This window comes from Heterodontus francisci, chromosome 23 (genome assembly GCF_036365525.1).
Source record: "Heterodontus francisci isolate sHetFra1 chromosome 23, sHetFra1.hap1, whole genome shotgun sequence".
Taxonomy (NCBI): Eukaryota; Metazoa; Chordata; class Chondrichthyes; order Heterodontiformes; family Heterodontidae; genus Heterodontus; species Heterodontus francisci.
The window spans coordinates 50,862,591-50,876,636 of record NC_090393.1 but is presented as its reverse complement, the minus strand read 5'-3'; the positions used below and the strand labels follow the sequence as shown (position 1 = coordinate 50,876,636).

The window sequence follows — 14,046 nt, the reverse complement described above, 5'->3', positions numbered from 1 at the left end:
AATTCACAATGCTTCCAAGTTTGTGTCATCTGCAAGAACACAATCAAAATAATGTAATAACCAAAAAGGAAACGTTCTATCCAAAATTGACAAGTGATACTTATTTTCAATAAGCCCACAAGCCAATGTACAAATTGGTCACCGACCTGCATTTAAAACCCTTCAAAAAATGGCTGTGAAGCACTTTGGGACATTCTGAGAATCTGAAACACTCTGTGAATATTCAAGCTCTTTTTTTTCTTTCAATATAAGTAAGCTTTGCTGGAAAGTAATCATTTTTATTTCCTTTGTGTCCCTGGAGCTGCAGATCAGATTTCTCCTTCTGACTATCTTTGCTGCCAGTATTGGTGGCACCTTCCAATATGGGTTTAACCTGACAATCATCAATGCACCAACAACTGTGAGTCCAGATGCAATGATCAATTTTAAAAGGGCAGTTGGTCTCCATATTTGTAAAGGCATAATTAAACTAAATCTGTATTTTTTTCCCCTCAAAATGACAGTTCATCCAAAACTTTATCAATGAAACCTGGACTGAGCGCTATGGCACACAACTGGAGAGCTGGGTCATCACACTGCTCTGGAGCTTTATTGTGGCCACTTATTCTGTTGGAGGATTGGTTGGGGCACTTATTGCTGGACCCATGGCCGTAAGGTTTGGAAGGTATGAACTAACAATCAAACTTTTCACTGCCAAGAAATCTAGGTCAGGACTTGTATAAACAGCAGGGGAAAAAAACTCAATCGGGTAGATCTTGGCTTTGGATGCCAGTGTCAATTTGGAGATAGCGAGTTGGCAGCCTGGTTTCCAGCTCTCCCATTTTAATTTCCATTGACCTGAACAGAAGGGAAAATTGGGCAGGGTGTCAATATCACCCATTTCAAACCATCATCTGAAGTGAAAATAAAACTTCAGCACTTTGCTAACATGACACTTACAATCTGTCTCATCATTTACCAACAGTTCAGTGGATACCGAACACAAACAGATTTTGGTCTTTATGGTTTCAGTAAAGTGTCACCTTCCTAAGAAAAATTGAGGAAGTCATTGTGAAACACGTATCAATGTGAATGAAAGGAATAAAACATGGGATCTGGTACATCAGGAAGTAATAACTGAGAAGTTAAAAGTTCCGATGCTCACTTGTCAGGTGTGAAAATCAGCGAGTCTGATACCAAAGTGTGTATTGAATAGCTCGAGGATTGTAAGAGGAAGGGACGATTCGGGAGCGAAGGAGGTAGTTCACTAGTTCAAGGTTCCTGGGAAAGAAAGTTTAGTAGGAGACTGTGCAATGAATTTTGATTCCAATATGATGAGGATGAAAAGCTATATTTGGAGTTTGGAAGAAATAAAGAAAAGTTCAGGACAGTACTGACTATAGTGCTGTTGATAATGGAAGGAAATAGGAAAGGATGAGAATAAGCAAGCAAGAGAAATAGGCTGCAGTCTAGGGGTAAGAGACACTTATTTTATCCTGTCCAGGATTGTGAGCAAGCAGGTAGAGGAGACTCCCCAGGTATGGAAGAGCTTCCAAGGTTTGTTTGGAGTTGTGTTTATTAGGAGTTAAGGGTTGCTGAGGGTAGCCAGACTCCATTGCACAAACATTCCAAGCCCTTAACATTAAGAAAAATTCAATCTTTCTCCCATTTCCGACCATTCTCAACCCCATCCTTTTCCTTCCATTCACACCCCATTCATTCCCTTCCCTTCTCATCTCCACCCTCCTCCTCCATTCTCACCCTATCAATTCCTTCCATTCTCACCACCATCTTCACCTATTTTTCTATCTGTATCCTCACTCCCATCCTGTCCCTGTACTCTCTCCCTCCGTCCTCACTCCCATCCTCTCCCTGTACTCTCTCCCTCCATCGTCATTCCCATTGTTCCCCTGCATTGTCTTCCTCCATCTTTTCTCTCCATCCTCACTTCTGCCCTCTCCCTCCATCCTAACTCTCACTCTCTCTCTTCACTTTCACACCCATTGTCTCTCCCCATCCTCATTCCCATCCTTTCCCTCCATCCTCACCTCTAACCTTCTGTCTCATCCTTCTAATTGGTCTAAGTTTGAAAGCCAGTTAGACTGAGCTACAGCTCTTTTAGCTCCAGAGACTGGAGACTGATTGTGGCCACAAGTCTGTTCCCCGATTTGACTAAATCCACCAATGAGGGAACAGTCTTTTTAATCCTGCAGCCCTGGAGAGTTTAGAGTGGCTGCACCGAGTTTTCACTTCTAATATTTAAGTGTAAAATGCCAGATTCGATTATGGTCTGTTGGAGCTCCTGGTGAAACTACCTGTATTTGAAATGAGCTTTGTGTGTTTCATACAAGAAGTAGGGGACAGATGAGAGGAAGTTATGGGTCATATTTGTCCTCTGGGTCCACTTGTTTGGACACTGCTGTGTCAAAGCACACTTGCTATTTCAATAAACCCAGTCACAACACTGTTCTGAGATACTTCTGATTCTGCAAGTTTAAATCCCGTTCAGATTGATGGTATGAAGGACTGATTGCTGGTTACAAGATTTCTGAGTGAAATAAGCTTCTGCACTGTCAGGCAGTGTCTTGTGGCCTCATAACTTGATGCAGTGGCATTGTTTCAGAGGATCAAGGCAGTTCTGGTGAATCAGACTACAACTACAAATTGTACTGTAGCAGAACTACTTGGTGGTGGTTCAAAGGCAGAACTTCAATCTAGCTGCCCAGATAATGGGCTGGATTTTGTTCTGCTGTGGAGGGCAACCACTTAGAATATTGACGGTGGCCGCCCTCCCCACCCCCTCAACCCCCCGCCAAATTGCGTAGCAGGGGTGGCATTGGCGATGTTGTTCACTGCATCACCTGATGCAGTGAACATGTGTTGGCCTCATTTTTAAAAGGCTGCCAGCTCTACAGACAGTTCCACAAAATGCAGGTTTGACCTCTTCCCCGCCTTCCCGATATAAACAGTACATGTTTGACCTTTTCTCTATACAAATAGTACAGAGTTGACCCTTTCCCCACTTCTCAGCGTTGACCCCCACCCCACCTCGGTGGTGCCAGTTTTCCCTGAAGATCAGCAACTAAAGGTAAGATTGTTGCAGGTTACATTTTGATTAATACAAAGATCTAATTAGCATATGGAAAGCAGGATCCTGTCATAGAGCAGCGGGGTGGGGGGGCTGCTACCATAAAGCTTCTCCACCACTGGGGTGATTGGGCCCGGCAATCCCAGCATCAGGTTCTGTGGTGGCTGTTGTCACTCCGATTCTCCGGGCCCCAACCCCACCACGGAACCTGATGTCAGACTGGGAACAAATTCCAGCCCAATGTGTGTAAATCTCTCGTGTCTTTTCTCCCTAGTTTCTGATGTTATTAAATCCCTGTGTGATATCTTGTATCCAGAGAAAAGTGTATTCACAGTCGGTTGAGATTCACAGCAACTCATTTTTCAAGGAAGTAAAGCAATCCACTTGCAATGATCCTGACTTCTCCTCTAACCAGTTACTGACTAATGAACCAGTCCGTGTTCACATGTAACATGTCCTGGACAATATTCAGACTTGAGCTAATAAATGATAATTAACATTCGTGCCACACAGGTGCCAGGCAATGACCATCTCCAACAAGAGAGAATCTAACAATCTCCTCTTGACATTCAACGGCATTACCATCGTTGTATCCCCCACCATTAACATCCTGGGGGTTACCATTGAACGAAAACTTAACTGGTCCAGCCTCATAAATGCTGTGGCTACAAGAGCAGGTCGGAAGCTGGGAATTCTACGTCAAGTAACCAATTCCCTGCCTCCCTAGAGCCTGACCACCATCTACAAGGCACAAGTCAGGGTTGTGATGGAATACTCTCCACTTGCCTGGGTGAGTGCAGCTCCAACAAAACTCAAAAAGCTCAGCACCATCTAGAACAAAGTAGCTTGCTTGATCGGCACCCTATCACCACCTTAAACAGCCACTCCTTCCACCACCAGCATACAGTGGTAGCAGTGTATATCATCTACAAGATGAACTGCAGCAATTTGTCAAGGCTCCTTTAACAGCATCTCCCAAACCTGCGAGGACAAGGGCAGTAGGCGCATGGGAACATCACCACCTGCATGTTCCCCTCCCAAGTCACACACCATCCTGACTTGGAAATATATTGTCATTCCTTTAATGTCGCTGGGTCAAAATCCTGAAGCTCCCTACCTAACAGCACTGTTGGAATACCTACACCACATAGACTGCAACGGTTCGAGAGGCAACTCATCACTGCCACTTCAAGGGCAAAAAGGGTTAGGCAACAAATGTTGGCCTTGCCAGTGACACCCACAAACGATGGACAAATAACAAAAATACCCCAGAGATGATTCATGTGAATGAATGGTTTCTAATTCCACATTTTAAATAGAGAAAACTGTAAGTTTCGAACATAAATGTCTGCTCTGAGGATGCAGGCATCTTTACTTTTAGAGGAATTGTAAGCAGTTCTGAAGAGTTCAGTTCCATTGATATGACTGAGAAAAATCTAGTGAAAGTTTTCAGAGAGGAATTTGCTGCTATTGCAATTAGCATGATATAGAGGCGCTTGCAGCACATTTTACTGACTAACTTTCATGACTTTGTTTTCTCCCAGGAGAAATTCGCTGTTGCTAAGCAACATTTTTGTACTCACTGGTGCTTTGCTAATGGGGCTGAGCAAAACAATGAAATCCTTTGAGTTGATCATAATCGGGAGATTCCTTTCTGGAATAAACTCAGGTAACTTTTACTAACAAATCAGGGGGTAGAAATTGGCCTTGGGCAGGAGTACATAATGGAAGATATAGTATTAGCCTCCTGTTATATTCTCGTCTAGTATAACCGTTGCCCGATGCACACCCCGCCCGATGCACACCCCGCCCGATACACACCCTGCCCGATATTCTCTTCGACAAAGCTTTTGGTTATCTGACCTAATAATTCCTTAAATGGCTCATTGTCAAATATAGTTTGATAATGCTCCTGTAAAATGGCTTGGGATGTTTAATTACATTAAAGGTGCTCTATAAAAGCAAGTTGTTGTTGCTGAGGTTCAACATGTTTGTGTGATGTGCCTGTCTTAATTTAATAGCTGGCACTGTGTGTAAGCTGTGAGATTTGAGTGTGAAACTTGTAGCAATGCTAAGTGTGTGAGGGTGAGGTGAGGCAAGGGATATGGCTGCTTGATTAAGACTGGTGCTTGGTTAGTGAAGCGGGGTTGATGAATGGAGGAGTGTGTGAGACAAGTGATTCATTTGTAAGGATACAGCATGTGAAGATGCATTCACTAAGCTTGACCACTCGCAAGGTCATTGAACTCTTTTGTGGAACTGTATCCAAATCCTCGGAACTAGACTGCTGGCATTAATTGCAAAGGCTATTTGCTCCTACTGCCTTTGGTAATGTCCATCTGGAGGACCTCCTGGCCCCCTGAGGGATGAGGACCTCGCTCCTCTTGACCCCTCTTGCATGAAGACCTCCAGTGCTATATTGGAGAACCTGGGGGCATGCTCTCTGGCCTGTTGCACCATTTCCATTCCTCTTTCTGTTCACAAACGTTCTGGTCATCCACTCCTCTTTAACCAGTTCCAGCAGCTTGTGCAGCAAGAATGCAGCTCATATTTAAGAGGTGCAGTCTGGCTTTAAGTAGGGCAGGCTAGCTTTAAGTGAAATAAAATCAGAAAATGCTTGAAATACTCAGCAAATCTGGCAGCATCAGTGGAGAGAAAAACAGAGTTTCATCAGAACTGGTGGTGCTAGCCTTGAGTAAGCTTGGATCCCCTGCTGAGGCATATAGTCACTCAGAAATGCTCTTATGCTGGGCTCCATGCCATATCATTTAATTTAGCAAGCAGAACAAAGTTTGTGAGTTGCCTTAATCACTATGCCTTTGAGTGGATTAATCATGCATCGTAATCCCTGCCCCTAATTACCAGCCAAATACAATTTTTCCCACTATGATTCTATACAGCTAATATCCAAGCAAAATACTAGTGCATCATAAAGTACTTTGGAATCAAATTTAAAGATTGAATAAGTCAGCAGTGTTGCGAATAGGCACGAGGAGTAAATTAGAAACAACAGTGGACAAGAATGGCCGGATCTGTAATCGTGCCTCATATAACTTAATTTTTCCTTTGCTTAAGGTATAGGATTGAATGTTAACCCCATGTATCTCGGTGAGATTGCACACAAAGAAATCCGAGGCACGGTGGCCCTGTCATTTGCGCCGTTCACTGCAGCTGGATTAGTGATGGGTCAGACCATCGGTCTTAGGTAAGTCCTCAGTTTTACTTATTTTACAAGATCTGTGGAGTTTTACACTGCTAGGTGTGTTTCTGACAAAATGGTGCAGAAAGATACAGGGCAAAAAATTCTGCTTTTTATTTTTGATGCTGAAGTGGTTTAGATCTGGAGTGGGGGGAGCAGATTTAAATGTGTAACTGTTATGACCAGATGAGAAAGGGGTCTAGGGGTTCCTCTCAGCCTTTGCCTGGATGACCATAACAGGGTTTAATTGTTAAACTCTAGTTCGGGTAAAAGCTACGAATAAGCAACACGACCACGAAAGCTTGCATAGGCGATAAACACACACGCAGATAGAGACAGAAGAAGTAGAAAAGAATAAAGGGGAAAAGTTTGAGGCCATAGATGGATTGTAGTTACAGTCCTTTGAATTTGATGTTGAGTCTTTGGTTGTCGGTAAGTCTTGCTGTTTGTTGGGGCCCAGTGCACGCTTTAACTTGTTTCTATGTAGGAATCTTTTCTCTCTTGAGGTTTACATGTCTTCAGTGGGTCCAGAGGCTTGAGAGAAAGCGCGAGAGAGAGCCAGCCAGGAGAGAGGCTGTCTTGTTCCAGGTTCAGTTACAATCTGCAGTCTGACCCCAAATTGTCCTGTGAGCACAATTCAAAATTCCAAGTTGGCCAGCAGGTTAGTCATGTGACCAACTGTTTACACAAACTCCTGCATTTGTAGACTTCAGAGCTTTCGGTGTTGTGGGGGGGGGGGGGGGCGGGTGGGGGGTGGTGGGTGGGGGTGTAGTGCTATCTCCCACCCCAACAAGATATGGATCACCATTGCCCAGCCCAATCTCTGTTAATTGAATCAGTGAGAAATGTTTTTGTCTCTGAAAACACTGTATCTTAGTATGCAAATGTTCTCCAGCCAAGTGTCTGGTGATCTCTTGTAAAACAAGTCATTTCTTCACTCCACCAACAGTTTAAAAATTAATGTTTATATGACGAAATTAATATGCTTTATTCTTGGCATTTGGGGGTCTTCATGACACATCAAACTTGTTAATATTCACACTGGCAATTATTATCCACACAAACAACTTCACCAGAGCAGGCTGGGTAATCTACCTGCTCCTGTCAACCTTTCCTTAAATGTGTGACACTCCTTCATTCATTAGCCTGGCAATGCCAGAGATGGAAATGGGATCTTGACACTGGGGAGAGGAAGGTTCACAGAAGTCAGCGCCGGGCTCGTGAGCCCCGGCTTCAAAGAGAAGGATATTGGATGAGCAGAAGCTTTGAGGACCATCCAGAGATGTTTTCGTACATTAAAGGTGCCATTTAAATGCTTGTAAAGGTAGTTATTGAGGCAGATAACAGGTTGACAGCCACTTTTAATGCTAATATTAAAGAACAATTTCACACAATGTCCTGTTACCTGGAGTAGATGATGACACCATGAACATCTTCACCCACCCTGCTGACAGAGACACCTCCAGACCAGTCAGTGTATCCAGCAAGGGCACTGTGACCATGACCCTGGGGAACCTTTTGGACTAAACGGTGGAAAATAACTTCTCAAAGCCTCAGTGCAACATCTTTCAGTGTCCACAGGATCTATCTGATACCATCAGGCCTGCCCTCTTGCTGGTCAGTGTACAATCAGATCCAGCACCCAACACCTATGGTATAACTAGGGTTTTTGTTTTGTTCATGGGATGGTGGCATTGCTGGCAAGGCCAGCATTTATTACCCATCCCTAATTGCTCTTAGGAAGCTGGTGGTGAGCCGCCTTCTTGAACCACTGCAGTCCATGTGGTGTAGGTACACCCAGAGTGCCGTTAGGCAGGGAGTTCCAGGATTTTGACCCAGTGATAGTGAAGGAACCATGATATATTTCCAAGTGAGGAGCTGTTTGATTTGGAAGGGAAGTTGCAGGTAGTGGTTTTCCCATGCACCTTCTGACCTTGTTCTTCTAGGTGATAGAGGTCACAGGTTTGAAAGGAGCCTTGGTCAAAGAAGCCTTGGCGAGTTGGAAGGTATTTGGAAAAAAATCTATGGGAGGTGAATTCAGAGACAATGATGTGAATGATTTCTTTTGCTTGATTGCTGGAGAACGAATAGCATCTTCTTTATCCTTAACTTGTATATGATACACACTGCTGCCACTGTGCACCAGTGGTGGAGGGAGTGAATCTTGTACACCAGTCACTGAAAGCAAGCATTCAGTTGCAACAAGCAATTAGGAAGGCGAATGGTATGTTGGCCTTCATTGCAAGAGGATTTGAGTACAGGAGCAAGGATGTCTCACTGCAGTTATACAGGGCCTTGGTGAGACCACATCTGGAGTATTGTGTGCAGTTTTGGTCTCCTTATCTTAGGAAGGATATTCTTGCCTTGGAGGGAGTGCAAAAAAGATTCACTGGGCTGATTCCTGGGATGGCAGGATTGACGTATGAGAAGAGATTGGGTAGACTAGGCCAAAATTCACTAGAGTTTAGAAGAACAAGAGGGGATTTCATAGAAACCTATAAAATTCTAACAGGACTAGACAGGCTAGATACAGGGAGGATGTCACCGATGGCTGGAGAGTCCAGAACCAGGGGTCACAGTCTCAGAATATGGGGTATGCCATTTAGAACCAAGATGAATTGAAATTTCTTCACTCAGAGGGTGGTGAACCTGCAGAATTCTCTACCACAGAAGGGAGTGGAGGCCAAATCATTAAATATATTCAAGAAGGAGAGCGAGATATTTCTTAATGCCAAAGGGATCAAGGGATATTGGGAGAAAGCGGGAACAGGGTACTGAATTAGATGATCAGCCATGATCTTTATTTGAATGGTGGAGCAAGCCTGAAGGGCCAAATGGCCAACTCCTGCTCCTATTTTTTATGTTTCTATGTTTCTTTTGTTTAAGGTGGTGGATAGGGTGCCAATCAAACAGACTGCTTTGTCCTGGATGGTTTAGATTAGAGATACAGCACTGAAACAGGCCCTTCGGCCCACCGAGTCTGTGCCGACCATCAACCACCCATTTATACTAATCCTACACTAATTCCATATTCCTACCACATCCCCATCTGTCCCCGATATTTCCCTACCACCTACCTATACTAGGGGCAATTTATAATGGCCAATTTACCTATCAACCTGCAAGTCTTTGGCATGTGGGAGGAAACCGGAGCACCCGGAGGAAACCCACGCAGACACAGGGAGAACTTGCAAACTCCGCACAGGCAGTACCCAGAATTGAACCCGGGTCGCTGGAGCTGTGAGGCTGCGGTGCTAACCACTGTGCCACTGTGCCGCCCTTCTTCGAGCTTCTTGAGTGTTTTTGGCATTGCCCCCATCCAGGAATGTGGAGCATATTCCATCACATTCCTTGCTTGTGCCTTGTGGGACAGGCTATTGGGAGTCAGACATTGAGTTACTCGCCATCTCTTGTTGACACGTTATTTATGTCGCTGGTCTAGTTAAGTTTCCGGTCAATGGTAACCCCCGCCCCCCCCCAATGATAGCGGGATTCATTCAGTGCCATTGAATGGCAAAGGCAGGTGATTATATTCTATCTTGTTGGGGATGGTCACTGCCTGGTACTTTTTTTTTTAGAACATTACAGCGCAGTACAGGCCCTTCGGCCCTCGATGTTGCGCCGACCTGTGAAACCATCTGACCTACACTATTCCATTTTCATCCATATGTCTATCCAATGACCACTTAAATGCCCTTAAAGTTGGCGAGTCTACTACTGTTGCAGGCAGGGCGTTCCACGCCCCTACTACTCTCTGAGTAAAGAAACTACCTCTGACATCTGTCCTATATCTATCACCCCTCAACTTAAAGCTATGTCCCCTCGTGTTTGCCATCACCATCCGAGCAAAAAGACTCTCACTATCCACCCTATCTAACCCTCTGATTATCTTATCTGTCTCTATTAAGTCACCTCTCCTCCTCCTTCTCTCCAACGAAAACAACCTCAAGTCCCTCAGCCTTTCCTCGTAAGACCTTCCCTCCATACCAGGCAACATCCTAGTAAATCTCCTCTGCACCCTTTCCAAAGCTTCCACATCCTTCCTATAATGCGGTGACCAGAACTGCACGCAATACTCCAGGTGCGGCCTCACCAGAGTTTTGTACAGCTGCAGCATGACCTCGTGGCCCCGAAACTCGATCCCCCTACTAATAAAAGCTAACACACCATATGCCTTCTTAACAGCCCTATTAACCTGGGTAGCAACTTTCAGGGATTTATGTACCTGGACACCAAGATCTCTCTGTTCATCTACACTACCAAGAATCTTCCCATTAGCCCAGTACTCTGCATTCCTGTTACTCCTTCCAAAGTGAATCACCTCACCCTTTTCCGCATTAAACTCCATTTGCCATCTCTCAGCCCAGCTCTGCAGCCTATCTATGTCCCTCTGTACCCTACAACATCCTTCGGCACTATCCACAACTCCACCGACCTTCGTGTCATCCGCAAATTTACTAACCCACCCTTCTACACCCTCATCCAAGTCATTTATAAAAATGACAAACAGCAGTGACCCCAAAACAGATCCTTGCGGTACACCACTAGTAACTAAACTCCAGGATGAACATTTGCCATCAACCACCACCCTCTGTCTTCTTTCAGCTAGCCAATTTCTGATCCAAAGCTCTAAATCACCTTCAACCCCATACTTCCGTATTTTCTGCAATAGCCTACCGTGGGGAACCTTATCAAACGTCTTACTGAAATCCACATACACCACATCCACTGCTTTACCCTCATCCACCTGTTTGGTCACCTTCTCAAAAAACTCAATAAGGTTTGTGAGGCACGACCTACCCTTCACAAAACCATGCTGACTATCGCTAATGAACTTATTCTTTTCAAGATGATTATAAATCCTATCTCTTATAACCTTTTCCAACATTTTACCCACAACCGAAGTAAGGCTCACAGGTCTATAATTATCAGGGCTGTCTCTACTCCCCTTCTTGAACAAGGGGACAACATTTGCTATCCTCCAGTCTTCCGGCACTATTCCTGTCGACAATGACGACATAAAGATCAAGGACAAAGGCTCTGCAATCTCCTCCCTGACTTCCCAGAGAATCCTAGGATAAATCCCATCTTGCCCAGGGGACTTATCTATTTTCACACTTTCCAAAATTGCTAACACTTCCTCCTTGTGAACCTCAATCCCATCTAGCCTAGTAGTCTGAATCTCAGTATTCTCCTCAACAACATTTTCTTTCTCTACTAACGAAAAATATTCATTTAACGCTTCCCCTATCTCCTCTGATTCCACACACAACTTCCCACTACTATCCTTGATTGGCCCTAATCTAACTCTAGTCATTCTTTTATTCCTGATATACCTATAGAAAGCCTTAGGGTTTTCCTTGATCCTATCCGCCAATGACTTCTCGTGTCCTCTCCTCGCTCTTCTTAGCTCTCCCTTTAGATCCTTCCTGGCTAGCTTGTAACTCTCAAGCGCCCTAACTGAGCCTTCACGTCTCATCCTAACATAAGCCTTCTTCTTCCTCTTGACAAGCGCTTCAACTTCTTTAGTAAACCACGGCTCCCTCGCTCGACAACTTCCTCCCTGCCTGACAGGTACATACTTATCAAGGACACGCAGTAGCTGCTCCTTGAATAAGCTCCACATTTCGATTGTGCCCATCCCCTGCAGTTTCCTTCCCCATCCTACGCATCCTAAATCTTGCCTAATTGCATCATAATTTCCTTTCCCCCAGCTATAATTCTTGCCCTGCGGTATATACCTGTCCCTGCCCATCGCTCAGGTAAACCTAACTGAATTGTGATCACTATCACCAAAGTGCTCACCTACATCTAAATCTAACACCTGGCCGGGTTCATTACCCAGTACCAAATCCAATGTGGCATCGCCCCTGGTTGGCCTGTCTACATACTGTGTCAGAAAACCCTCCTGCACACACTGGACAAAAACTGACCCATCTAAAGTACTCGAACTATCGTATTTCCAGTCAATATTTGGAAAGTTAAAGTCCCCCATAACAACTACCCTGTTACTCTCGCTCCTGTCGAGAATCATCTTCGCTATCCTTTCCTCTACATCTCTGGAACTATTCGGAAGTCTATAGAAAACTCCCAACAGGGTGACCTCTTCTCTCCTGTTTCTAACCTCGGCCCATACTACCTCAGTAGACGAGTCCTCAAACGTCCTTTCTGTCGCTGTAATACTCTCCTTGATTAACAATGCCACATCCCCCCCTCTTTTACCATCTTCTCTGTTCTTAATGAAACATCTAAATTCCAGAACCTGCAACATCCATTCCTGCCCCTGCTCTACCCATGTCTCCGAAATGTCCACAACATCGAGATCCCAGGTACCAACCCATGCTGCAAGCTCACCCACCTTATTCCAGATGCTCCTGGCGTTGAAGTAGACACACTTTAAACCAAGTTCTTGCTTGCCAGTGCCCTCTTGCGTCCTTGTAACCTTATCCCTGACCTCACTACTGTCAACATCCTGTACACTGGAACTACAATTTAGGTTCCCATTCCCCTGCTGAGTTACTTTAAACCCCCCCGAAGAGCACTAGCAAATCTCCCCCCCAGGATATTGGTACCCCTCTGGTTCAGGTGAAGACCATCCTGTTTGTAGAGGTCCCACCTACCCCAGAAAGAGCCCCAATTATCCAGGAAACCAAAACCCTCCCTCCTACACCATCCCTGCAGCCACGTGTTCAACTCCTCTATCTCCCTATTCCTCGCTTCGCTAGCACGTGGCACGGGCAACAACCCAGAGATAACAACTCTGTTTGTTCTCGCTCTAAGCTTCCACCCTAGCTCCCTGAATTTCTGCCTTAAATCCCCATCTCTCTTCCTACCTATGTCGTTAGTGCTTATGTGGACCACGACTTGGGGCTGCTCCCCTTCCCCCTTAAGGATCCCAAAAACACGATCCGAGACATCACGAACCCTGGCACCTGGGAGGCAACACACCAACCGTGAGTCTCTCTCGTTCCCACAGAACCTCCTATCTGTTCCCCTAACTATGGAGTCCCCAATGACTAATGCTCTGCTCCTCTTCCTCCTTCCCTTCTGTGCAACAGGGACAGACTCTGTGCCACAGACCTGTACCCCATTGCTTACCCCTGGTAAGTCGTCCCCCGCAACAGTATCCAAAACGGTATACCTGTTGTTGAGGGAAACGGCCACAGGGGATCCCTGCACTGCCTGCTGGTTCCCTCTCCTTCCCCTGACGGTAACCCATCTACCTACTTCTTTTACCTGAGGTGTGACTACCTCCCCATAACTCCTCTCAATAACCCCCTCCGCCTCCCGAATGATCCGAAGTTCATCCAGCTCCAGCTCCAGTTCCCTAACACGGTTCTCGAGGAGCTGGAGTTGGGTGCACTTCCCGCAGATGCAGTCAGCAGGGACACTCTTGGCGACCCTTACCTCCCACATTCTGCAGGAGGAACATACAACTGCCTTAACCTCCATTCCCACTATTCTAAATTCCCAACAAATCTACTGAAAAACCAAAAAAAAAAGTCAAAACTTGTTAGCTTAGCAATCCGACGGACAGAACCTTTTAAATAAAAAGCTTACCTTATCAACACACCAGAGTCCTTTTTTTTGGTTAGAGGAGGAGGGTGGGTGGGAGACACTACATGTGTAGTGTCTCAGGTATAGCCACCGCCCAAATATATAGTTTTTACTTACCCAGCAGTCCCCTGGTTCTCCGAAAACAAAAGGGAATTAACTTTAACTTACACTGAAACTGACCTCCCAGCTGCAAGTTCGCTCCGCACCTCCACTTCTGTCAAAG

The 14,046-nt window shown here is 45.2% G+C and overlaps 1 protein-coding gene across 1 annotated transcript in view; it reads left to right on the top strand.

Moving 5' to 3' along the window:
• The window catches only part of LOC137383007 (solute carrier family 2, facilitated glucose transporter member 11-like), an 83,253-nt gene that overhangs the window by 17,609 nt on the left and 51,598 nt on the right, over positions 1-14,046 (top strand). The window contains exons 2-5 of the mRNA XM_068055595.1: positions 302-400; positions 504-664; positions 4,612-4,736; positions 6,143-6,272. Of these exons, the coding sequence (XP_067911696.1) occupies positions 302-400; positions 504-664; positions 4,612-4,736; positions 6,143-6,272 (515 nt within the window). The remainder of the gene's footprint in view (positions 1-301; positions 401-503; positions 665-4,611; positions 4,737-6,142; positions 6,273-14,046) is intronic.